The sequence below is a fragment of the Apteryx mantelli genome, chromosome 1 (genome assembly GCF_036417845.1).
Source record: "Apteryx mantelli isolate bAptMan1 chromosome 1, bAptMan1.hap1, whole genome shotgun sequence".
Lineage (NCBI taxonomy): Eukaryota > Metazoa > Chordata > Aves > Apterygiformes > Apterygidae > Apteryx > Apteryx mantelli.
In genome coordinates this window covers 214913521-214939455 of record NC_089978.1, presented here as the reverse complement: position 1 = coordinate 214939455, position 25935 = coordinate 214913521, and the positions used below count along the sequence as shown (strand labels likewise).

Here is a 25935-nt window from a genome sequence, read left to right as displayed (position 1 = left end):
CAAGATCCCTCCTGCACCCATGCCAAGGAAGCTGCATACATCTCCCTAGTCCCAGCTGACCCAGCTTCTTCTCCTTTTTCTCCACAGCAACATACAGACACCTCCCATTCAAGCAGCAGGATCCCTAACCCTTCTCCAGCCCAGGCACTTGGTACACGCACACACGCAAGTGCTGCAAGGCTGCGTAAAACCAGATCCGGGTTATAATATTATTTTGGCCTCATTCATGGGAGAGTAATCAGTTCTACTGCTAATAAGTAGTAGTAGAACTTTAATAATTACTATTACTAAAAATAAGAACTACTTAGTAGTAAGTAAGTAAGTAGTTCTACTACTAATCAGTACTGCTCTGTGAGTCACTTTTAAATTTGCCATAGGAGTGTGAACTTTGCTATGGAGAAGCTTCCAGGAAAGGTCAAGGCTGGTGGGAAGGGACAAATTTCACATGAGAATTTGGGAGCCTTGCTCACGAGCAATTCAAGCCAACGCAGATCTATTTGCTAAGGACCAACACAGCTATGGAAGACTCTCTTTCAAGGCATATAACGTTAAGCAAATCAGCCCTCAGTTTCAGCTCATGGCAAGATATCCACAGATAAACACAGCTTTGAAGTCACAGCCAGAAGCTCCGGATTGGATGAACATTTTATTTACAGCTTCTGATTCAGTTCAGCTATGAGATAAGGTAATAATAAAAATAATGCTACTTAGAACTTACAAAGCAACTTTTATCTCGAATCTCAGCACAAGCCCAAACAATAAGGGCTAGCTGGTGGGCTTTGCCCTGGCCAAGTGCACGTTGCTGCTCCTGGAGGGATTCTAGTTGCTCAGGGGCCTCCCTGGGGCAAGCACCGCTCACGCGAGGAGCGGCAGCACTCTTCTGCCCTCTGAGAGGCAGCCGTAAGGCCACCATGAAGCTGGTGGCTTTGTCTGTGCTTTATAGGCACACCAGCCGAGACCTAGTGACCCGAAGTGTTTCACCCACATTCGCAAAGATCAGTAGCGCAGGCACAATTTGAATCCAAACATCCTCTTCCTCTGTCATTTGCTCCACCCAAAAGCGATCTATTTACTATCTCTGTGAATACAATCTGCTGAATAACCTTGAAGAGCCTCATTTAACCAGAAAAGCAGCTGAGATCCCTCAGTGGACAATCCTGTGTATATGCAGGCACAGTGCTGTTCAAAGAGCTGGGTCAACCTGTATGTAGCAAAGGTTACTGCTTTTTATGGGCATGAATTTTTCACAATCACCTTCTGGCTTTCCCCCATTCACATGTTATTTGAAAACAGTGAAACGATTTATTGTATAAATAAAATTCAGCTATGGGTCACTTGCAAACTAGTTAGTGTGATTTACAGAGCAATTTGCTTCCTATATTGATCACTGGAAATTCCCATTGAAGGTGTGATCAAACACTTAAAAAAATCGCATGATGTTGTTTCTGCTCACTCATGTAATAGCTTCAGAAATGGGTACAGAGCTTTCAAAACCAGTCTTCTCAACTGTGAGATTCACTGTGCTTTCTTTTATGAGCTTGCTTGTAACAAAAATGTTATCAGTAAAAACCCAAAATAAGCAGACTGGTCAGATTGTCAGCTCAAATAGATTTCCAGCAGTATATTTTAAACTGTGATTATTATAAACAATATCTTATTAGAGCTATTTTCCAACGACCAACTCATTTTCATTGAACTAGTAAAAATTTCAACAGCATTTATGTGAAATAGGAATCCAAGTCTTGAACCCTTCTGATTAAGACGGTTGGTGTTTAAGGACATGCCCACAGATGCAACACGCAACTGGTCCTGACCTTCCCCAAGCGATCTGCTAAACCTTGCAGTGCCAGGCACTGGCCTGTGCAGGGGTCCCAGCCTTGCAGAGATACCACAGCGTTGGTGCGGTGCTTCGCTTAAATGAATTAGTCATACGGATTTTGCTATTCTCCTTCTAGCCCTGGCCTAGCTTCTTCACAGCTATTCAGGCAATCCCTGACTGTACAGAGCAAGCGTATGCTGAATGTTTCTGAAAGCTGAGGGACTTAGCCCGCTCGGTGACTAAGTACTTGAAAAAATGTTATCCGTTAACATTTTGCTAATGGCGTTTTTTAAGCAACTTTCCAGAAAGCAGTGCTGAAATGCATTTCCTGTGATTCAAGTTGCCTTCAGAAATCCCCATTCAGGTTTCGGTGTTTGCTGGAGTAAGATCCTGCCTGCCCCAAGTTTATCGGCCAGCGGCTGGTAATTCAAGTGCGATGGGAAGTTTCATTTCCTGTTTCTTGTGCTGCCTGCGGCCAGGCCCAGCAGCATTTGTAAAAGAAAAGACATTCTTCTAATTCTTGCTATTAACCCCTTGGTGATCTCTGAGAGAAGAGCCAAAATTGTCAGAAAGGCTCAGCAGAGGACAGCTTCCATGAGCCCCATCATTACACTGCCAGCATCAATTCAAACTTTTCCCAATTTCCCCCCTTTTTTTTTAATGAATAAAAAGGAAGCTGGAGCAAAAACTTATTTTAATGTATGTTTGTGTTTGCCTGCCCTTTCCACCACCATCTGCAGGCCTTTCCTGGCGAGGATGCACCGCGGTGGGGGGCCCTGCTACCTCCAGCGACAACCAGGGCAGCTGCCCCACGTCACGCGCCAGCAATTTCAAGTGGCAAGTAAAAAGCAGTGTATGAGCAGATGAAATCATGGGTTAGAGGCATTTTGGGGAGACACGGTTCTCTGTGCTGGCAATTAACGTCTCAGAAAATAGCCAAGTAATAAGGTAGCGTTGTCACAAGTGACCCAAGCTGCCTTTGCATCTCCCTTGTGCCTGGGACTGTGTTAGCACAGTGTAAGGCCAAACCATGGCACAAATTAGCCCCCAGTCCTCCCTGCAGATCCGTCCTTGCAGATCCTCCCCCCTCTGCACTCCTGCTTCCCCTGAGCTCTGCATGCAACCATAGCGCAACGTTGCTGCCCAAACTTGCTGAAAACCCTTTTCTCCCCCCAGCATCCGCAGTTGTAGCAAGCCATCTCATTGCCGAACGCGCGTTTCCTACCTGAACGAGAAGCTCCAGCTTCCTGTCATCGAGGAGGTGCACTTGGCATCTGCGGCCCTCCGTCATCTGCAAGAGAGAAGAGACATGTGCTTCAGGACAGTCACTTCACCCGCTTCATGAGCAGGGTGAGCATGCAGCGAGCGCACGGCACGGCTCCCCAGTGCAAGCTGAAAGCTTTCGGTCACTCTGTTGTTTTCAGCTTGTTTTTTTCCCCCTCTTCCTTGGCATCAGGAAAAGAAAAGGCTGGAAGGAGAAAAAGAAAAACCACCCCCAGTAGCTGTCACAGAGCAGCGTGTGGTGTCTGCTTGGACTCAGCTGCGGGAAGGAGGTCGTTGCAGTGTGAAAAATGGGGCCAGGGAGACGGTTCACAGTGCAGAGGCCCTGACATTTCATACCACAGCCTCCGACTTCACAGCTGCCTGGGCCAGCAGAGGAAACATCCAGACAAGTTTCCAGAAAACTCAACACTCGATAGCAATGATTCAGACATCTCTGAGATAACTCAAAGGCTGCAAACAAGGTTCCTCCCTGGCACAATGCTAGCAGTGCTCTCCTTGGAGTTATACTCATTTGGGCCTTACTCACTGTGGCTTGTCCACACCAGAGAGCCGTCCTACTTGAGGTGCACCACAGGAGTTACTCATGATATTATTATCTTGGTCCAAAGGTGTGCTTCCATACTGGTATAGTTTATTTCAAGTGTTAACAGGTACAGTACTACCAATAAAACTTTTCTGTATAGAAGACTATTTCTTCCAAGGTCCTGTAGATTGGGATGGAAAGAAATACCATGAGCTGTGACCTGAAGAAACTCCTCTACAGTCAGTCAAGACCTTTGCTGACTCTTTTCTTGCACAGAGCACCATAAGTTAGTTGTAACTCCAGCTCAGCAAAGCCCCTCAGCACGCACACACACAATCCTAAGAAAGACAGCAATCCCACTGTCTGCTAATGGGATATGTACCTCTCAAACCTCTTTTGCTCTTGGAAATCTCTTCCTCAGCATGAGACAGCCTTAGGCAGCATGAAGGCAACCCACCAGCTGCCTGTCCTCCCCGTGCCATCATGCACGCCAAGCCCCCAGTGGTGCTGGCGGCTCTGACCTGACGGGCAGCTCCAGGGAACGCTCCACCCTCCGGCCAAGGTACGTTCCAGAGTGTTACACTGATCTTCTGCTCAATGCAATGACATTTCTTGCCAAGACAAGTCCTAAAGTACTGCCAAAACAAAACAGAGGCTCCTCGTGAGCCTGCCGGGGTGGATATAGTCTATAGTCGCAGTGCATGGGGCCTTTCTGCCTGCACCGATCACTGCTCTCCACTGGTGACATCTGAGCTGGCTCTCAGATCCAAAGCTGCCTTACTGGGAGCTGGGATACTTGGGCTCAGACGGTTAACTGAGGATAGCTCTGCTTCCAGACTCGAGTCCTGAGGGTTAAAAATCACATGCTCCTGCAGTTTGACAGTGCCCAACACGTTCCAGTCCAGGAGCAGTTATGGGCACAGGCGAAGGAGACCATTGTTGAGGACGAGTGATTGTCCTCCCACCTCCCACCACTTGGCCTGTGCGAGACCTCTGGAAGTCCCAGCTGGTGCTTGGCCATTGCTGCTGTGGGACACAGCCGGGTCAGGTCCCCAGCAGCATCATCCTCGCCCCAGCCATCACCAGCTCTGTCCCACATCCCTCTTTCTGGGACAGACCTAGCCTTGCTCTGGCCCCTGCTTCTTCCCCCTAGTAAAATTCAGTTGTGCCAGCAACACTAAGGAGCCTCCAGCTGGTCTTGCGAGACAGAGAGTTTATTATGAGGCAACTTCAGTGAAAACCAGCTTTTCCTTTCAAGCAGCAACCTGCCTCAGATTTACAGTCCTGGCCACATACAAGCCCATGCGGTCCAAGCAGCCTGTACCCACATGGTTACTTACACCGGAATGTCTCTGGAATATCATGTATACTAAATAATATCAGTTTCCTTTTCATTTTCTGTAAGCACAACTGGAACGCTGGCATTCAAGCCAAAGGAAAGCCTTGTAAAACAAGACTTCTCATAAATGTCAACCAGTTACTGCCATGGCAATAAATTGTCTTCTTACAAGAGGTTCCTCTGGTAAGTTATATTGTACAAAATATTGCTTCTCATAAGGTGTATTACTTGGTGAGTGAGATTTTCTCTATGAACTCTGTTTGTATGAAATGGCTTTCAGCTCGGTTGTAAAGATATGCAAGAGACTTGCCATCTGAGGCCTTGACAGAAAGGAATTGCAATATTTTGCCCTTCTCAGAATAAGAGAAAACCATTAAATTTTCTATGCAGGGCTGTCCTTGAACGCCACACTGAACAGTGCCATGGCTAAAATGGGAGGTGAAAACTCAGTTGATAGGCTCTGTTTCTGCATCTCTGTAGGCCTCTTACTGTCAGATATCTGCAGCATCCCAAAGATGGTGAATGCACATTGATATTCTGATTTTATTATGAGTATATCCAAGGCAGGAAATAAAGCAGTGACTTGATCACAGAAGTAACATGTGATGGCAGAGACAGCAACACAGTCCAGCTTTCCTGCTTCATCATGTTATACTTGATCGGTTACAACAAAGTGGAAATGAGAAAACAAAAAGCAAAAAGGGGGAGAGGAAAACTTTATGAAATGTTTGGCTTTCTGCTTTAATGTTGCAGGAAAGGGCTTGCTTTCCATGTGGAACTTCTCTAGCTCTCCATAGTTCTCCAACCCATAGTTTCATATCCTCTTAGTGCCTTGGCTTCCTAAAGAAATCCCAAATGTAAATAGCTGGTAACATGAAGCATCAGAATAAAGTGAAGCGTTATTGAGAGAGAGGAGAGGCTGTGTCACCACTGTACAGCCCGATGCTCCTGGCAGGGGGATCGAGACCCCCGAGACCAACCAATCCCAGCCCCAGGGACCAACACAGACCAAAGGTGAGCCTGTGGCTGTGGAATAGGACACTCCAAGTTTTGTCTGTGCTGTCACCTTGAAGCTGAGAGGAGCCATAATATACGTCGTTGGAAATCTGCTATAGCATTTCCTTTTAGAGACAGGATGTCCAGCCATGGTGCTTTTCACTTCCCTTTGAAATAAAAGATGCTTTCCAGAAAAAGAAAAGAAAAGAAAAGAAAAGAAAAGAAAAGAAAAGAAAAGAAAAGAAAAGAAAAGAAAAAAGAAAAGAAAAGAAGAAAAGAAAAGAAAAAAGAAGAAAATAAAAAACAGACTTTCTACTTGATGTAAGCTAAAACATGATGGTTCTTCCCTCCCTCCCTTCTGGTTTATTATTCCACCAGGTGTCTGGAGCCCACACTATGTGCTTTTTTCTGTCATCAGAGTAATACAAACTCAGCTAGTTTGTCAGAGCAAGAAACAGGAACGTTTCAAGGCACAGTGAGAAGGAACTGATTTAGCACAGTCTGTCTCCATGAAAGATGCTGCTTCCGGCACTTTGCAAATCCGATATTCTGCACTGTCATCTGCTGCACTGTGAGGAGGCTGTGGCAGGCTCTTGGTGGACAAGTCAAGGAACCCCTGTGTTATCGGAAAAGTGAAATCAATACCAAAGACCTACAGATGTGACTGTGGGAGCAGGAGGTCATTAAACAAAAACTCAGAAGAACCGGATTTTAGATGGAGGAAGTCTACAAAGAATAAAATGAGGTTCTTCAGCTCCTGAGGTTCTTGCACACAGAAGGACATGAGGGAACTGAAAGCTAAGAGTCACAAAGTCACGGCCTTCCTTTCGCCATGGAAAATCATCGTCCAAGCAAAGAGATAAGAAGCGATGTGCAGAGCTGTTAACAGAAGACAAGGACACTTGATATGGAAGGGCAGTGTAGGAGTTTGCTACTGATCACTTGAGTTCCTGGGCTTCACTGTGAGCTCAGTGAGTGACAGTGGCTTCTTGTATCAACACAGGACACTCAGATTCTCTCTGGAGGGCAAGATTCAGCTACCCTAACTCCAGAAAGTAAAAAGTCAGATGTCTAATTTAACCTAACCGTCTAGACCCCCTTGATGATCAAAGTAGAGAGATGCACCCTGGACAGACAATTCATCCCGGGCATCCTAAATGGAGTTTCTCTCCCAGCAGACATGCCTATTTCTTTCCATTGACTGCCACGGGAATCTAACTTTGCACCACTTAACTTTTAGACATTTAAAGTTAGGGGATAAAATTCCTAAATGAGCTCCACAGTCATATCTGCTGCTTGCTCATCTCATGCTGCTTGATTGTCTCATGTCTGAAGCCGGGCTTTAGTGCTCGGACCAGGAGCACCCTCCATACAGGAGCCAGGATGCTGCATCCACAACAACTCTGTTTATCCCCAAATTATTGATGCTTCTCATGAACTGTGAAGAGGTGGGACGGTGTTACAAATTTGTTAGTGCTAGCAGTTCATCCATATGGTAGAGCACTGCTATTTCATGTGTGAATATGGGCCACATGCACTTCATGGGCCAGACTTATCACAAACTCAGATGGAAATTATGCACCAAAATACATAACAGATTTTTTCAAAACAGTTCAGTCACATTCTTCTGAAAATCTGCCACTTATTTTAGTGCCTACACATGCAACATGACCCCAGAGTGCTTGAAAAACTGAACGTGACTGCTTTTAAAAAGTCATGTCATTTATGTGCATGGGTATGTAAAGACTAGGGATAATATATCTCCAATACACAAACACAGATGGTATTTATAAGGCATGTGTAGAGCTGAAGCAATGTGTTTTTGTGGATGAGGTACGGGATTAGTGTTCAGGAGGCCTGGACTGGAGGGTGATCGTACACAAAGCACGCTCTCTTTCTCTGCACCTTGGTTTCTGCACCTAGAATATAGGCAAAAATGATGCTGACCTCCTTTGCAAAATGCTTTGAGATCCATCAGTGGCAGCACAGGCCGTGCTATACACTTGTTCATTCTGAATATAGGACTGCTACAGAAAGGAAGTATCTCTTGTGGGTACTCGCTGCCTCTTCTGGATCTTAGCTGTTTTGTACAAAGAAAGCATGTTCTAGTTACCTGTGTCATAAGCATCAGATTTAAATCTCAATTGGAGGCTCCTATGCAGATATTTACATAAAGGGTTTCCTAGGAAAGACAGACTGACAGTTGTTTTGCAGTCTTACATGAACCGTTCTGGCGATGCCCTTCCTCTCTATTTATCTTTGTCATAACTCCAAACACTGGCTAGGAGCATCCTACAAACTGTCTGTGACACAGCCCAAAAATCCACACCCCGCTCAGCTAATCCCTGGATGCAAGTCATTTTGCCACTGAATTATCACTAACTGTCCACAGGGCTGTTACATCCAACGCAAACAGCAAAGATGACAGGAAGAAATGGCTCCAAAGGGAACCTTTCCCTTTCAAAAATGAAAAAAATCCTCCTGGTGAAAGCACCGTCATACTAAATAACTCAAAGGCACCAAACGCAAATGCTATTTACAATGGCAGTTCTATAAATATCCATGGCATGTTTCATTAGCCAGTGACTGCAGAAATGAAGAGGATACAGTGTACTCTTCCATGACTCAGATCAGAAATTATAATTGGAGGGAGAATATTTCCTAAATACTTGCTGCATATATAGGAGGCAATTACTGTACTGAATACACAAAAATCTGTGCCATTTTGCCTGCTCTTTGGACAGACCCACTGAAAGGACGCAGAGAAAGATGACAGTCCTCTGATTAAAATAAACTATTAGATTAAACATGCTGCTCCCACTTGACCGCTTTTACCGACTTCTTGTCCTGGCAACTCTTAAACTTGTAAGGAGACAGAGGAAAAAAGTGGTGTGCCTCTGTTTATTTTGTGCATGAAACAGCGCTTGGCTTTGCTGAATTGAGGCCAGCCTTGCAAATGGCTGTCTGTCACAGTGACCGGTCCTGTATCTTTGCTTGCTCGTATCCACCTGGCACCTCTTGTCTTACACTCACACACTAAGATCTCGGAGGACAGGACAATTTTTCTTTTTCATTCTGTGTATTCATAGAGCATCTTCCCCGGTAGCTGGTTTTGATCAGCACCTAATAAAATTGACAGTGGCTGTGGTGAGGAAGAGGATGACTCTGCAGACAGTGCCCAAAGAGTTGACTCAAGTGGCTGAGACCTGCATGGTATCTGGGGCCAGCAGCACGCAGAGGGGACATTGCCAGAGCTAGCACTGCTCTTAGTGGGAAGAAGGAGCGTATCCTTCACCCAGATGGCCAGGAAGCTGGCCAGGCTCTGCCCAGTGGACACTGTCCCCAGTGGCTTAATTATTTTTGAAATCCTTTGTTCGTGACTCAGTGGAAACAAGCCCTGAAGAAAGAGAATGAGATGACGGTTGGTGCAAATATGATTCATCCTTCCCAGATATGGGGCCTGTGCACCATGCTGCAATCCCTATTCTGGCATGTGCTTCGGCATAGTTTAAAGCACTGCTCATGCTTGCTTGCTTTCCAGGCTCAAAGCCCCGGGCTCAGACATTTCCACTGCTTTCCCTCTTTGCCAGAAAGGACCAAATTGAACAGGCTAACTTCCACCTGAGCCTCTGAGGATGGGGAAACAGTCATGAGGGACATGAGGCTGAGGGATTGCAGCATGATCTATGTTGTTTGAATGTGGTCCTCATTTTTGCCTTTTACGTGAATGAGTCTTTTCTGAAACAATACTGGAAAGTTTGGTTTGTAATTCTTTTCAAGAGGGAGGAAAATTATTTTAATTTGGTATAAGGCTCAGGGCAATATAGGAAGCACAGGTCTATACTGCCTGTCTTATTTGCAAAGGTTAGGGGCACAGCACATAACATGGTCTGAACTTTCTGAAATAAGATAGTACAAAAGTGCAAATATTTGTCACTGCAACGCATAGGAACACAATGCACAACACTTCTACCATTTATATTTGTGTATGAAATGATTTTGCATTGGAAAGGCTATTTGGTGCTGTGGAGTGGGAGAGGTTAGTTGTAAGCCAGCTGGCTTTTCCCTAGGAAGGAGCTCCTGGCCATATACTCAGGCATCTGCCATCTTCCAGCAGGACTTCTGGAGGAGAAATGATGTGTTACATTTCCAAAGAAATAGGAGCATCCTTCTTGAGAAGGGAGCTTGGTGGCAACTTGTACTTTGGAGACAAAAGCATGGGCTCAGCATAGATCTTGCAAATGTGGATAGGGGAGATGCGAAGAGAAGTAGCAGGGCAATAGCTGATAGCTGGATACCAAGTTCTAATGCAGCATGGCTTTCCATGTTAGAGGAGTGCTCTGAAGCTCTGAAATACATGCACTGTAAATAATGGGAGGAAGGGCCAGAAAAAATATGCTGAAGATTATGTAGCATCTCCCACAGGCTTTGCAGGGCTGGTCAAACATGTCACATGCAAGGCCTTTGGCTTCCCCTGTGAGCCTCCTTATCCCAGCCCTTGAAAAATCAATGTCCTTACCCCACAGAGTAGGGAAAGGAGATGAAACTGCTGAAACCACAGTTACATACACAGCTCTGCTGTCCTGCAGGAAGGGAGTGCTGCTGTCCCTTTTGAGGAGCTTGATGGTGCTCGATGGGACCTGGCGCACGGGGAATCTGCACAAAAGGACGCGTTGCAAAGGGGCAGCAGAAGGCGTTGCAGTTGTTTCTGCAAGCAATTGCTGCCGGAAAGAGAGGAGAAAACCGCTTAAATACTTAGAAAGCAAGAGTCCTCCTCGAGAAATGAAGCGGATGCAGTGGGGCAGACTTCGCAAGAGGAAAAGATCTGTGTCGTGTGCGCGTATCGCCTGACTTCATGTCAGCCAAGGCGGAAGCACTCTGTGAAAGACGCGGCCTCACCATTGTGTGAATGCAGACAGAGGAATGATTTGATAAAAGTTAAGGAGAGCTAAATGCTGGGTGACCTGGCAATTTCCCTGTTTTGTCTTGAGAGTTGACAAAAGAATTCCTGGCCTGCTGAAGGCATCTTCGCTTCCTGAAGGCTAAAAGCAACATTTTCCAGCCTTACTCAGGCTCCCAAATCACCCAGAAACATCTGCACAGGTTATTTCTCATGCTTTCTGTAAACAGCAATCAGCAAAAATGCTCTGATTCAGCAAAGCACATAACCATGTACATAAATCCCTTTTATTTCAGTGTGACATAAGCAAGCATTTAAAGTGGCTTACTGTATCAGAGCTGAAATGAAAAACCGTCTCCTACGATCTGTAAGTCCATTTACAACATCAAGCAATAACTCTCAGGTGAACTTTAAAGCTGAGAACACCACATCTTAACCTCAAAACACTTGGTACTTGAGCCATGTAGCTAGAATTAAATCTAATTCCAACGCCACATTTTAAACCAACCATGGCATTACCCAAAAGACTTCTAAATCATTGCTTCAAGAACGGCTGGCCTCAGAGGCCTAATTTCAGTAATATCCTGAGATAAGAAAGTTCTTTCCTGGACAGGCTGGTTTCCTCACTAGAAGCAAGGTCGTGTTGTTTTATGTCACGTATTGTTTTCTTTCTTAAAAATAATACAGATCTAAATCTTTTCAAATACAAAGGAAACCAGAACATCTTGGACCCTTTCTTCCTTTTGATGTTGATACAGAAGAAGAGGGCATTCCCAACGCATACTTTTGATTCTTGATATGTTTGACTTTTTCTCCCACATAGCTCTTTCCATTCCCTTTCTTGGCTAGAAAAAAAACAGTTTAAAAACATATCTGCTTCCAAGCAGTATCACCCACTATTTGTAAAGCAGGAGTGGAGAGAGTCTAGCAGCTTTAAGACATTTGGTCATAGCATCCTCTGCACTCTTGAGCTGAGACTGACCCCAAGGAGGTGACACAGTTTTCAATATGACGTGGTTTTTTACTCTAGAAGATTCACTGGCCACAGATCTAAGTCTTGCAGATCTGCACTTGGGAAAACTGTGCCACTCCTGTCTTGATAAAACTTGACTCAGCAGGTCAGTTAGGCAGGTGGTTAAACGCCAGCTTCAGTCCAGCCTTTCAGGTTAAGAATGTGCCGGAGCTCTCAAAACCTTGCTTCAAAGCGGGATCCTACAGCTCCCGGCTCCGGTTTGGCTTGGGAAGTGCGTGTTGCTCCTACAGCCCGTCTGCACTTGCCGTGTGCTGCCTGTGCCTAGCGATGGGTAAGTGCCATGCGTGGAATAACTAATAAATAAATAATGGCTTGATCGGGGCGGCCCAGCTGCTCAGGGCTGTTCCCGGCAGCACGTTTGGCCAGCGCTTTTACACAGACGAGTTTCAAATGAGCCAAGTGACAGGCTTTCCGTCCTCTCCCGTGGGACTCGCCTGTGCCGCCTAATAGAGCTAATAGATCAGCTCCTGCCGGGAGCTGACTGCACGTGCCAGTAACAGGGAGAGCTGCTGCCCCTCTCCCGCCTGCTGCTCAGCCGCTTGCGACTCCTTACGGCGAGGATGCCGAGCTGTTTGCATCAAGCCTTGAGGAGCATCTTGAGGCGCCGTGTGCTGAATCTCCTTTGCTGCAAGCTTCCAGGTTATATCCCAAGATAACTTGCCTTGCATGTGAACTCCTGAGCTAACTCAGGCCAGCTAATCTTTGTGAAGAACAACTTTCTTTTGTGACTTTTTTTTTTCCCCAGGGAAAACTTATCCTCTAGCTCGTAAGCCCTTTAAGGCAAGGACTGTTGTTTCATTCCATGTTTGCACAGTATATATGAGGACTGTGATCCGTTGTTTGGCTTACAAGTCCCTAATATGGTCCAGAGGAATAAATATCCACAGCAGTAATAAAATGGGATACTGAGAGGCAAGGGGATGAAGAATCTCTTGTATATTTGCACAAGGAAAAGTAATACGGTCCTGGGACAGGTGCTTCATCAACTTTTGAGCATAATGGTGTTTTCAACAAAACTGCAGTTTGGGAGAGGTCTCACATCCCTTGGAAAGAGTTCCATATTCACTCTGCTTTCTATGTGCAAAAGACATAGTGTGGTCTAAGGCAAAAGGATCTAAACTATCTGCCAAGGGTCTCCTTTAATCATAATGGACTGTGCAACCTTGGATAAGTTGCTTCAGCCTCTCTGTGGGGACTCCTGGTCACCTTCTGGTTCAATCCCTACTATGTACTGCAGCTAGCACCGTGAGTCATCATCATGATAAGGACCATGTGGCACTAAAGTACATAGTATTTATTTATCTTTTCCAAAGATGTTAGAATGTCTGTTACTCTCTCCTACATCTGACTTTTAATTTCTTGTAAGTATACATAAAAATGTATTTTTTGTACACTTTCACACTTCAAACATGGCATATTTTCAACGAACTGTTCCAGATATCATTCCTTTGTGCATGCAGACAGGGTGGTAATTACATGAGAAGATCCAAGCCTTCTGGGAAAACATTTGCAGGAGGTTTGGTTTAGTTATAGGAGAGAACAGGATGATTTATTTGCTACTGAAACTAGTATGGTTTGCTGGAGAAAAAAAAAATCAATGTAGGTTCATAGGAAAATGACCAAAGTGACCCAAGGCAGTGGAAGCAGTAGTATATGTGAATTATTTTTAAAGGACAAATTAAGATTTAAGTCTCAAAGTATCCTTTTAGTGCTCATTGAGTCTATTGTATCTACTGTATCACTAAGAAGCAGAGATGTGAGCTGTGATCGCCTTGATCAATTGAGCCGAGTCATTGGGCTGTGCATCACTCACATATTCTTAACTGAATGGGTCAATAGATTGCATTGAACAGTGTTATATATGATACACAACAGAAAACACACTTGGAAAAGTCACTCTGAACATGAAAAAAAATTAGAATGTTTCTTAGATTCTGTCTTCTTCTACGTTTTTCCCAGAATCTGTATATGCAAATACCACCCCCCCCCCTTTTTTTTTCTTTTCATATAACACTGTAAGAACTGATTTTCTTCCAGGGGAAAAATATTTCACTGGGCTGTTTCCAGCTGTTGCTAGTCAGTGACTTTGACATACATCTCATGTTCAGAGCCAGGTCTTCGGCTAGTGCCCAGGTTGCAGCTGGGCAACTGCTGGTGGCTGTGCATGAATGACAGCAACTGATGGAGTTGGTGTTGGGTGGCCGCCGTCCCCATGATGGGGTTTCACGGGACGGACAAGATGATATGGAGACTACATTCAGATCAGAAGCAGCTGATTCATCCTCAGAAATGCAGGTATTTTTAGATGCAAGCCCTGGCTGCGAAAGTCTGGCTTGACCATTTCTCCTCGTTTTGTTCAGGGATGAATCCCATGCTGAGCTGAGGTACCGCAGGGCAGAGCCAAGCTGGGATGGAGCAGAGCCACGGCTCAAAGACAGGGACATCTCCCACGGGCTTGGGATCTGCGTGCATGCAACACCCCCGGATGGTGTCATACCTGCCTTTCCCATGTCCTGATATCTACCAATGCTGAGCACCTGTGTGTCTGGTGAGGCACAGGGACCAGAGCCAAGACTAGCCCTGCTATGGGATCAAGCAGGGGAAACTACCTCTTGGGCTCACAGTCTGCATTTTTATACTTCCATTCATCTTCTGAGTAGCGCCATGATTTTTGCATTGCCCATACTGGAAGTACTTTGCCTTTTACAGCAGAAAGACTCCAGGGACACAGGGCAAAAGTTAAAACTCCTCTCTGCATCAAAGTACTTCAGAAAATAACAAACATGGACAGCCTGTAACCTCAGCAAACAGGGAATTGGGATAAACTGTTCTACCTGAGCTCAGGGAAGGATGCTCACTCCTGGAGGAAAACACAGCAGCTCTTCAATGCTGTGCTGAATCAATGCAGTAGAAGTAAGGATGGGAAGTGAAAAGGAACAACCTGACCCAATGCCTGTAACCTCAGCGGCTGGGTTTGGTAACCTGGCGTTCCTGGAGCCCTTCATTCCCAAGGACTCAAAACCTATTTTGGAACAGCCTTCTACCACATCAGCGACAGACTGTGTCCATGAGAGGGGACAGAGAAAGAGAGGCCAGAGCCCAGTAACTACATTTTAAAATTCCCCACAGAATCTCTATAGGCACTTAAAGACCATTTCAGGAAGCATCTTGTGTTGTGCATCAGAGAGGTAACGCGGGCTCGGTGCCTCCCACATGCACACCGACTGCCGCCAGCTCTCCCTACTCTCAGTGGGGTACACATCTCCTTCCCCACCACCCATTGCTACTCATACCCTTCGATGGCTGTGTCACCAGCCCCTCCAGGCTGCAAAGCTTCCCAAGGAGCACAAACCACTTCAGACAGCGCTTTTTAACGCCTTTCTGGTCTTCAAACAAGTTCAGCACTGCAAGAGGCTGTGGAAGAAGCCTTGCCAGTTTGTTTATTTTCCAGCGGACTTCAATGCGGTGGCTTGTGCCTGTGCACAAAACAGGCTCTGTATCTGATTACAAGTCCCCTAAACCATCCATGTCTTCTTGAGTGCACATTTCACTGGGAAATGACGGCTTCCAGTCTCTCTGGCGGTACACAAGCACATGCATGGCAGCCACATGTTGTGATGACGATCACCTTTGCAAAACGGTAATGGGAGACATCTAGGAGATGTACAGAGCAAGGACAAAATAGAATTTTAAACACGCAAAGAGCTCAAGCCACATTCCCCTCTCTAGGACAGGAGCAAAGTTTCAGCTTCAGATTTGTGCTGACTTTAGGGCTGCTCGCTTGATTCAGCAGTTTTCCATAGCTGGCTTGTCCTACATAAACGCGCTCTGAAAGCAGGGGGGTCAGGTCTATTGCTGCTCCGCTATCTGCTAAGCAGTTCCTGGCGGGAGCTGGTGCGAAATATTTCAGCTCGGAGGGACGGGATGCCAGCAGTGTGGCAGTGTGTGTGGTATGGCTGCAGCCACGGTAGAAGCCAAGCGGTCAGGAAACCCAAACAAGATTGGATTTATTTTGATTGGGAGAACTGGGGACTTCTAAGAAGAAAAAATCTAAACACAGAATCTAAGCCTTGCAGATTGGCAAGCACCACAGCCATTGTCAAAATGTTACATATTACATGTGGAACTGTACTTACAAAGGACTTCTGTAGGCCAAGATGGTTCAGAACAGTGCGTGTCAACCTCCTTTTGGTTTGCAGCTTTCTAGAAGTTTTTCAGTAGACTGTTTCACAGTGAATTTAAGTAAAAAGGAACAACTGATCTCCCTTTTTGTGGCTTCAAGGACTTTTCTGAGGATTGCTAAACTAAGTCACACCACATCTCACCAATGCAGAGAGAAGATGAAAAGGACATTTTGCTATCCACTACTGATGTTTTCTTTAGGATGGGACATAGCAACTGTTTAATACCATGTGGAAACATCACACAACAGCTCAGGACAAGAGGAGAAGGAAGCAGTATCTGATAGAAAAGAAAGCCAGAGGAAACTGTAAGCAAGAAAAGCATTGTTGTCTGCACTGGAATTTGGACTGTCCTACTCCTAGGGTCTCCTTTGTGCTTTGAGACTGAGCTCCCACCCCATGGAGAAGCACCCAGGGTAAGAGTACCTAGCACAGTGCACAGGGCTGCAGAGGGATATAACACAGCTGCAGAGCTGGGACGCACTGGGAAGGGGAAGGTACAACATGCTCTTCTTGTACTTATTTTGACAGGCAGCCTATTGGAGCCAGATGTAGGCAAAGAATAAACCTTCAGGCTCCTTTTGACCCATGAATAGGTGGAATGCAAAGGTGACTTGGAAAAGAGGGAGGCAGGATCAGAACCCAAGTGTTTGCGATTCATCAACATAAAAGTGCTCCCAGAAGCTCAGAGCTGATCAAACTCCCTGCTGAAGCCTCTTCTCAATATCAGATCAGAGAGAAAAACCACTAAAAGTCATTTTTGGTCCTTAATGGGATTCATGTCCAGAGCAGAAGACAGGGACTCAAACTCTTTGTGCAGTCACAGGAGATCATTTGTGGCTTTCTATGAAATGGGAGAGACTGAAAGGTTGAGGATTAAGTTGTTAAAAGTCTGGGATAACGAGAAATATCAAGGGATGTTATCAGCTGCAGTGGTCCCCAAAGCCATGTTAAGCAACCCACTGCTGATTTAAGGAACCATATTGCCTAACAGAGGCTGGGGCAAACTGGGGTTTGGAGCTCTCACCTGCTCCTATGACTCACCCCGGAGCACTACCTCCCACCAGCTCCCCAAGAGGTGGGGCATTTGGGTGATGGCTTCCAGCTAGATGGAGATTTTGGGTGCAGCTTGGAGAAACAGGAAAGTTGCCCAGCTCAAGCCTCTGTTGTTTCATGTGGAAGCCTGATGATACTGATAGTCCCTGAGAAATAAGTCTGAGCGGGGCTGTACGTCTGCCTTTGCTTATCCCAGTGATCCAGCCTATGCTTTGCTTGTGAGAAGTGGGTCACGCAGTGCCTTACCACATCTTCAGGGAACACTGCCAAGCCCTAGCCCCAAATCTTGTTCATATTGGATCGATTTTATATCTTCCCTGTGTGTTTCACATCTCCCATAATCCACGACCCTTCCTCCTCCTTCGCAGTCCTGCCAGATTTGGCCCCTAGGGCTTCAGTGACTCCCCGGCCCCTTTCAGATCCTGCCTGATAAAGCTTTTATTTTTTCTCTAACTCATACCATGCAGTTTTACCTTGCCTTTTCTGTCCGTTAAGCCATGTTCAGACTTTCTGCTGTTACTGAAACAGTAAGCAACAAGAGCAACAAAGGGGATTTGTATGATTGCAACCGCCTGTGGTAGCATGAGACCAGACTCCATGACTTGGGAAGCCTTTCCCAGGCTTATGGCCCTTCTCACAACATCCAGCCCATCAACTGAAGCTCTTTGCTGAACAGTCGCAGGTGGTTTCTGGGGAAAACCTTCTCTGCAGCAAGTGAAGCTGCATTGCCATATTGCCCTGAATGACTCGGCACTGTGACCATGGGTGACTTGCACCTTTCATGCAATAATCAATTCAGATACACAGAGAAAGAACCGCCAGAAACCATCTACTAGGAGAAATGGGGGTATGTTGGCCCCAGTGGGCTATGAGTGGCTCACTAGTTTATCTATGCCCAAATAATGGCAGGAAGCACATACTTTATAGCACAGGTGCCTAAAGAAAGCCCCCAAGCCATAAACTTGCCTAAAAACCAAAGGTATATTTTACACTTGCAGAAGTCTATCATCTCCTGTGCCCCACTGAAGCACTTATCTCCGCTGCGGGAAGTGACAAGGGCTCCTTGCAGAGCAAGGGATGACCAGCACTGATTCCTGCCCCCCCAAATGAAAAAAGCAATGTCTGCTTAGGTACCCATGACTCCCGCTGCGGCACCCTCCACGTGGGTCGCTCTTACACAACCCCCATGTGCCGGCAGTGGCAGAAACAGCACCACGAGCAGCTCTTCCTCCAGCGGCACGTGCCGAGTCCCCGCCTGGCACCCATCACTTGCAGCCCTGGAAAAACGGCGCCGAGCACGGGAGCCGCCGCCGCTGCAGCCCGTTTGCAGAGGACACAGCGCTGTAGCCCACTGAAGGGTGACGTGCAAAACCCAACTTCAAAGACTTCCTTGGCCCAGCAGCCTTTGCAATTTTAAAATTAGTGCAGATGCATACAGAAACAGAGCTGGCGTGATTCGGAAAGGACAACCCCCACAAATGACTCCAATGTCGCTTGTGGGCCCTCTGCCATCGCCGCAAGGAGCAAGGGCATCAATCTGCGAGTTTTAGCACCGTCAGGATCTCTTTGGCAGTTCCAGGCAGGGAAAATGGCAGGGATGACCAACCTGGTGATGACCATGCATGGACAGGGTGAGAGGCTCGTTGGATCCCACAGGGATCCGTCTGGTGGGAGCAAGAGTCTGGGGCACCCAGCACCCAGTTGCTGCGGGGCTGAGCAGCGTTGGAGACCCGAGGCCGGGAAAGCCCAGCTCGGCGGTGCGGGCGAAGTGCAACACGCGGACAGAGGCACCACACCCCCTTCCCCGCGGAAAAGGCTGAGCCGCCCCGGTGTTTTGTTCAGGACGGCAGTTTAAAATCCCAAGCCCAACCAAAAAGCTGGCAGTTCAGCTTTCTCCACGATCTGGCTCGTCTGGGAGAGGAGATTTGCTAGATCGCTCGCGAGTCTGCGTGTGCATTGCTAAACCGCTGCCAGCGCTATTATTAGAAACAATTGTCTCTCCTGGAAATTTTACCTCGAAGCTTGAAACAACTTTTCGCATGCCCTCCCCAGCAGCGAGCAAGCTAACAATGCAGCCGGGAAACGCTCCTTGCGCCAGCCTGCCTGCAAGGCGTGCGGGCACCCCCATAGAGGCACAGCAACGGAGCTATTCATTTGTCTTTCCTAGACCCGGATCCGGAGCAACTTTTCTGCCCTGATTTAGGAAAAGGTGCATAAAGGCAAGGGAAAATAGCCCGGGGGGCTTTACGCCTTCCGAAGCCCCCCCAGCTCTGCATTAAACTTGCTGCAGCCATTTGGAAAGGCAAGGAACAGTCCATCTTACAGCCGGTGGGGACGAGCATCCCGATCTGGGGGGGGAAATCGCCCCGGCAGCCCTGCTCCCCAGCACCCTCTCCACCCCCCTGGGGCCAAAAATCAGCCGGCGAGCTCCTCTCTTTCACTCGCCCACCGAATTCAGATTTTTTCGAAAGGGCGAGAAAATCAAGGCGGGAGGAAGCGGCTGCCCGCATTTCTCTCCGCGTGAGATAAATGGAGGGAGGGGGCGTGGAGCAACTTGCACACTGCGGCTGGCTCCTCGCCGGCGGGCTCGGGCAGCCCCCGGCCCGCACGGCCCGTCCGGCTGCCCCGCCGCGCACAAAGACCCCCGTTACCTTCTCCCGTCCCTCGGCGGCCCCTCAGCTCCGCGCGCCGCCCAAGAGCATCCCGCTGCCTCCGGCTGGCGCAGGCCTCGCCTCTACCGCACCGCATCCATGGCCCGCGCCGCCTCGGCGGGGCTTCGCTGGGCAGCGGCCCCTTCCGCGGCCTCCCTCGGCATGTGCCTCCCGCCCGGGGCTCGCCGGCCTCGGCGGGGGTCGCGGGGGGCGCCGGGGACCGCCGCTCGCCCCGCGCGCCGGCGGGCGGCCGAGCCGGGGTGCCGCAGCCCTCCTTCCCCTTCCTGCCTTCCCCGGCTCCCGGCTCCCGTGCAGCCAGGACCGCGCCGCCGAGCTGAGAGGCTGGAGCCGGGAGGGAGGAGGAGGAGGAGGAGGAGGAGGAGGAGGAAGGAGGGAGGAGGGAGGAGGGCAGCGAGCGGCAGCCGGCGCTGGGTCATGTGAAACGCATGAACCTGGCTCGGCCTGCCGACATCTGGGCTCCCCCTCGCCGCCTCTGGGAGGAGGATGGAGGGATGGAAGGACGGAGGGATGGAGGGGGGGCATCCCTCCCTCCAGCCCCATGCACGCACACCTTGAAATAACAACGCTGGCCAGCGGGAGAGGGGCGAAACTGCAGGGATGTGCCCAGCTCTCACCGCCTTCCCGGCTGGCTGTGCCCTGGCGTGGCTCCCGAAGAGGGAACCGAGCATCCCTGGGTGTGGAGGAAGAGGAGGGCAGCAAAGACCCTGTGGGAGGCAGCACCAGCCCTGCCAGGCTGCAGCCCGGGAGCATGGGGGGGAGCATCTGCCCTTTCCAGGCATTTCCCCCCCCCCCCCCCCGGTGCCCCCGGTTTGCAGGACTTCATCTGGGCAGGGAGAGGGGTGCAGCAGCCACCCCCCAAGGGGGAAGATGCTTGTGCTGGTACAAAGGTGCCCGGACCAGTGGGAGATGCCACGCAGGAATGAAGACACTTTATAGACTGCACTAGTGGTAGCACTGCTACAAGGATATTGGCATTAAATCATTAGCTCAGTCAAAAAGGACAATGTGTATGAGCCTCCAGGTAAGCAAAACATGCTGGTTCATTGGTCTAAACAAGTACAGCGTGAAGCACCCATGCCACGATGCTGCAAGCTCTGACTTGCTGTGGGGCTGCTTTGCCTCCTGGTCATCATTCTTTTTCAGAGCTGGTATTACCCCCCTTGGGTAAAACTGCTGAGCAGTTGCTGTTGTGCCACGTTCTGGCACAGGCTGGCCAGGAGGAGGTCTGCTTGGGGATGTATGGATACGTGAGCCCTTGTCTTCACTTGTTTTTAGCTGGCAATTATTTTGTGCCGCTGAGTCTGCTCACAGCTAGGATGGAGCTGGGGGGTCTACATGGGAAATAGGAATTTCTTTTTTGCCCTGTAGGAAGATGACCAGGTTGTATGGAGGCTGGGAATGGGCTGGAGGTTTGGTTTCACCTGGGGTGTTTCTGGGTTTGGTCAGCTTTTAGACCGATCACCAAGCCAGTGGCTCTGCCTGGTCAGCGCTGGGCAATGCTGCAAGCCAGTGCTCCCTGTCTGCAATGTGCTTTCGGGTAAGGGGATCGAAACCCAACCTCAGAGAGTACCTGAATGGGTCTCTCTCCTGTCTTTAAGGGCATAGACATTATAAAATGGTGCTGCATACCCAGCCACAGACAGGCTTGCCCATCCAGCTCTCCCCACCCAAGGCCACTGCTGGCTTTGATTAAGGAGCTAAATATAGAGGCAGCTCCGGCCTCTGGTTGCTGAGGGCCAGCGTGGAGAGCAGCTAAGAGCAAGTGACTGAGATGGCCAAGCTCTGCTGTGGAGGCGATCCCAAGGTCAGGACATGGTGACAAGAGGCAGTGAAGAGAGAGGTGGCTTTGGCATCCCACTAAGTGGGTACCCACCTCCGCCCCAGTGAAAGCAGAGGGACCGCGGCCACATCGCCAGGCGAGGGCAAAGCTACAGCCTAGTGGTGTTTTCCGGGCACATCTAATCCAGGTCAAGATCAGGCCACTGAATGACCCAGGAGGGGCAAAACAGTCCCCAATGGAGTGGTACCCTATGTGTATGGCCAGGAGCCAGTGGCGACCTCGCACAAGTGGGGACCTCACCAAGACTTGCATGGGGAAGGTGTGAGCAAACTGCAACTTGATATATAGCAGACATATAGCAGTTTCACAAGTGAGCACAAACACTGCCGCTATGCGCTGTCAGCACCTGAACTTCTGGAGGGACAAGACACTTTTGCTCCAGGACGGGTGGACTCAGGTGTTAATATGGCTGCACGTGCTGCCAGCCCTTGTGATCTGCTTGCACAGCAGTAGGAGCCTCCACTGGGACGGTCCCCCTTCTGACTGGAGCTGGCGTTTTCAATTAGTATTTTAAACAACAGAGCATAAACTTCAGAGCATCCTGGAATTTTAAACCCATAATTTCAGGGAAGGGTAAAACTTAAAGCTGCATCCTAAATTCTGTCTTGCTGTTCGCCTTCAGCTGTGGTCAGCACAAATCCTGAGCAGGTTTTGCCACTTTCAGTGGTGGTGGTAAAATGTAAGCCCAGAAAATAGTCTGGGTAAATTTTCAGTCTGAATCCCAGCAGTGGTTCAGCTTGGGTCCTCAACCCTGGCCAGGATCAGTGAGTAAAAATCACATTCCCAGGCTGTCTTTCATTAAAATAGAAGGCAAAGTTGCTTCAGCAGTACATTCACCATGCAGGTGTCTGCCTCTGCTTGTTGCAATACAGAAATATGCCAAGGCAATGGGCTTTGCCCTTGGGCTAGGAATATCCTTCAATTAGCAAAGCCCCAAGGCAATTTGCCCCACCCATCTCTATATGGCACACAAGGTCCTTTGAGGTAATTTGTCCTTTCCTGCCAGGATCTGCCTCAAAATCCAGAGCAGAGCCAGGGTGTGGTGCAGCATTGCTCAGCTGGCGATACAAGAGCCCGCCTGTTGTGTTAAAGAAATAGCAACAGAGATTGGAAGGTTCTAATTGGAAAGTAATTTGTTTCGTGCATAGTTGAAAAACTGGAAAGCAAAGTTCAGCCTGCCCAGAATTGCAATTTTCAGCTTTCAGTGCAGGTGTGGGGAGCTTCATTAGACTTGGCTCTAAACTCAAGCTCCCAGCCTCTCAACAGTCCAGCCTCTCCCTTCTGCATAAAGCTTGGACAAATAGGCACAGGTTTTGGACAAGTCTGGGGGCAACAAGAAGGCATCCTTTCTCATGCCCTCCCAGTGTTATGACGGGATTGTCTACCGGAGGTGTCCAAAGAAGATCCCATCACTGTATGATCCTAGTGTCATCCTCCAGCTTCTTTGGGAGGTAGGTTGGCACTATTGGCTTATTTTACAAGGAATGACCTGAGTTACAGACTGATTAACTGCTGTGTGTCATGTCAGGGAAGCAGTTCAAGGTAGAAATGGGTGTGGAGCCCCTTGGTTCCCTAGGTGCAATGGCTCAGGACCTCTGCAGCCTTTAAGCCACCTCAAGCATTTCAGATCTCTGGTAATGCCGTAATAGCCTTTCCTACCCATCTAGGGCAGGGTTCAGGAAAGTTCCCCAAAAGAAAGAGTAATATGGGCTACAAAGTAGCTACAAAGTACAAAGGCTTAAAACTTCCTGCAAGGGTGGGAGATATTTCTGCCACATTTCCTGAAACCTTGCTTTCATGATGCAGCACTTCTGATAAAAAAAAATTCCTGGTCTGTATGGAGATGACATCCTCTGGATACATGATGGAGTTAATGGAGGACTGAGAAATGGGGGCTGTTTCTTATAACATGGGAAGATAGCTGAGCGTTGTCCCTGCTTGGGTTGATCATGAAAGTTCAACCACAGAGAGTTGTTTTCCTCCAAAATTGGACAAGGAACTTGCTCCTGATCTTCTCTTTGGTTCACGGCAGATCTCCTTCCTAGAATCACCCTGGCCAACTCTGGACCGATTCCCTGGCAGCAGGGCAGTACCCAGAGCTGCAAGGGCTGCAGAACGGAAGAAAGATCTGTGGAGATATAGATCAGCATTTGCAGACCTTTTACTTGGGACCTTACAAGTAGAGAGGAACAGAGGCTCTCAGAGCAGATGCAGACCTCAAGAAGAAAACCTTGTCACTAGCAAAGCCTCCATGGGGAAAAGTATGCTTTTGGGATCAGTTTCCCTTTTCCAGCCTTCAAGCACCTTCTCTCATGTAAATCAATGAGCCAGGGACAGTAAAGGAAGTTAAATGGACAGCCGGATGAAGACTAACAACAGTTTCTGCTTGCGTGGCAACCCTTGCAAAGCTCTGCCGTCTCAGTTACCAGAACCCTGCAGCACTCTCCAGAGTTTGGGGAGCGCTGTCAGCCTTGTTTCACAGGCGGGCAAACATGTGCAAGCGGTAAATGGCACTCAGTGCCATTCAGTGAGGAGGAAATAAAGCTAATAAAGCCAGGGGCACAACCCTGTGGGGTACATTTACCTTGCTATGACTGCAGTGGTGTGACCAGACCTGGAACAGCTTGAGATGACTGCTTGGATGCCAGTAGCCATGAGGCCACCATGGCTGGGACCACTAGCCCAAGAAGGATGCCAAAGCCCTAAGGTGCTTTGCAATGCGCACAGGGCTCACCGCTGGCTCACCTAAAGCACTGCCAATGCTCCTGCCAGCTAGTTTAAGCGTGCAGGAGGACGGCTGCATTGCAGAGCAGAGACAGCGCTTTGTGCCATCCTGCGCTTGCTATCCCCTTCTTCCTCTCCCCGACACACATACTGCAGTTCAGATTTCCTCAACAGCGTCCTTTTAGGAAAAAAAACATTCACCTCATGCACATTCCTCTCTAAATGTCCTAATTATAATTCAGCAGTGGTAGCAAGAGTACTTTTATTCAAGGAGCTTCTGTAATTTCACAAGGTCTCCGGAGTTGTCAATACCCAAACAATACGCCCGAGTAACAAACATTTAGTCTGGGCGCAGCAGAGCTGCTGTCATTGCAATGATTAGAAGCAGGTGATAGCTGCTTCTCTTCCAAGCTGGTTTGCATCATGGCAAGACTCAAAAAGAGAAATGTAACCCAAATATTTAATTTAAACATACACAGAGGGAAGCCTCTAGCAACCAGATTCCTAAGCTCCAAAATAACAACACTGATTCCTTTTTATTAGCTCCTGATAACAAAGCAAGGAAGAAACACAATGGCCTTGTGCTGGAGGAATACTGTTGACAATTTGCTTCCATTCTCGTTAGCAAGGATTAAAGTATCAAAATACTTTATAGCGAATATGGTGATGGGATTGGAGGTGCCGTCAAAATGTGTGAGCTCTTACATGAACACTCCTAGTGTTTTCAGAAAAGCTTAATGAATATTGTCTACCCCAGAAATGCATTAATTAGCACTAACGGTTTGGAGGAGATGTCATGTCATGCAATAATATTCACACTTACATAACGATTTGCATCCTTAAGCGGTGCAGCGTTTTACAGAATTCAATGTCATTCCCCCGTATGGTGCATCTGAGACCCATGGAAGGTGAGGGAAATGCTTTCAAAGAATACTTACAATATGCTAAAGATATCTAACTACCTAACTCCCTGTGGGAGGTTTTCGAGGGCCTAACTCTCACTGATTGCACAACTCCTAACTCACAATTTTTGAGGGGCAGCAGAAGATTAAAAAACACCCCAAAATTAAAAAGCAACATGGACCTAGGTGACTTAGGAACTGAATCTCATTTTGAGAGAGAGTATAATCTGTTAGGCACATGAAACTCACTGTAAATCAATACAGCTGACTTATTTTCACTATGACAAGTATCAGCCAGTCCTAGAAAAAGAAGTGTCAAGTTAGCCTTTGGGTTAATGCATGCAGTTCCTCTGAAATTAATGGTATAGCAAGGTCTTGTCTGATAATGATCTCTGATGTAGGTTACTTGGATAAGCAGCACAATATGTGCAATGACAGTGCAAGTGTCCTCACCTCTGTTCTGCTGAAACAACCTGTATTCTGCATGCATCGAATGTGCCCCCATGCTGGGAAGCAGGAGATGGACTGATGCAACCCGCTCAGCTCACCCCAGCTGCCAAACTATGCTCACCCTCTTCCACCTACTCTTAGCATCTCACAGACCAGTGCCAGCAAGAGAAGATGAAGTATACCGCTACCAAACCAGTCCCCATCATCTCATTTTTG

General features: G+C 47.9%; 1 protein-coding gene across 1 annotated transcript in view; it reads right to left on the bottom strand.

Moving 5' to 3' along the window:
- FRMD4A (FERM domain containing 4A) overlaps positions 1-19900 on the bottom strand; it is a 153417-nt gene extending 133517 nt beyond the window's left edge. Inside the window, exons 1-2 of the mRNA XM_067317001.1 lie at positions 19783-19900; positions 3045-3110 (exon numbers count right to left, since the gene is read on the bottom strand). Of these exons, the coding sequence (XP_067173102.1) occupies positions 3045-3110 (66 nt within the window). The 5' untranslated portion in view covers positions 19783-19900. The remainder of the gene's footprint in view (positions 1-3044; positions 3111-19782) is intronic.
- Between the last annotated feature and the right edge of the window lie 6035 nt (positions 19901-25935).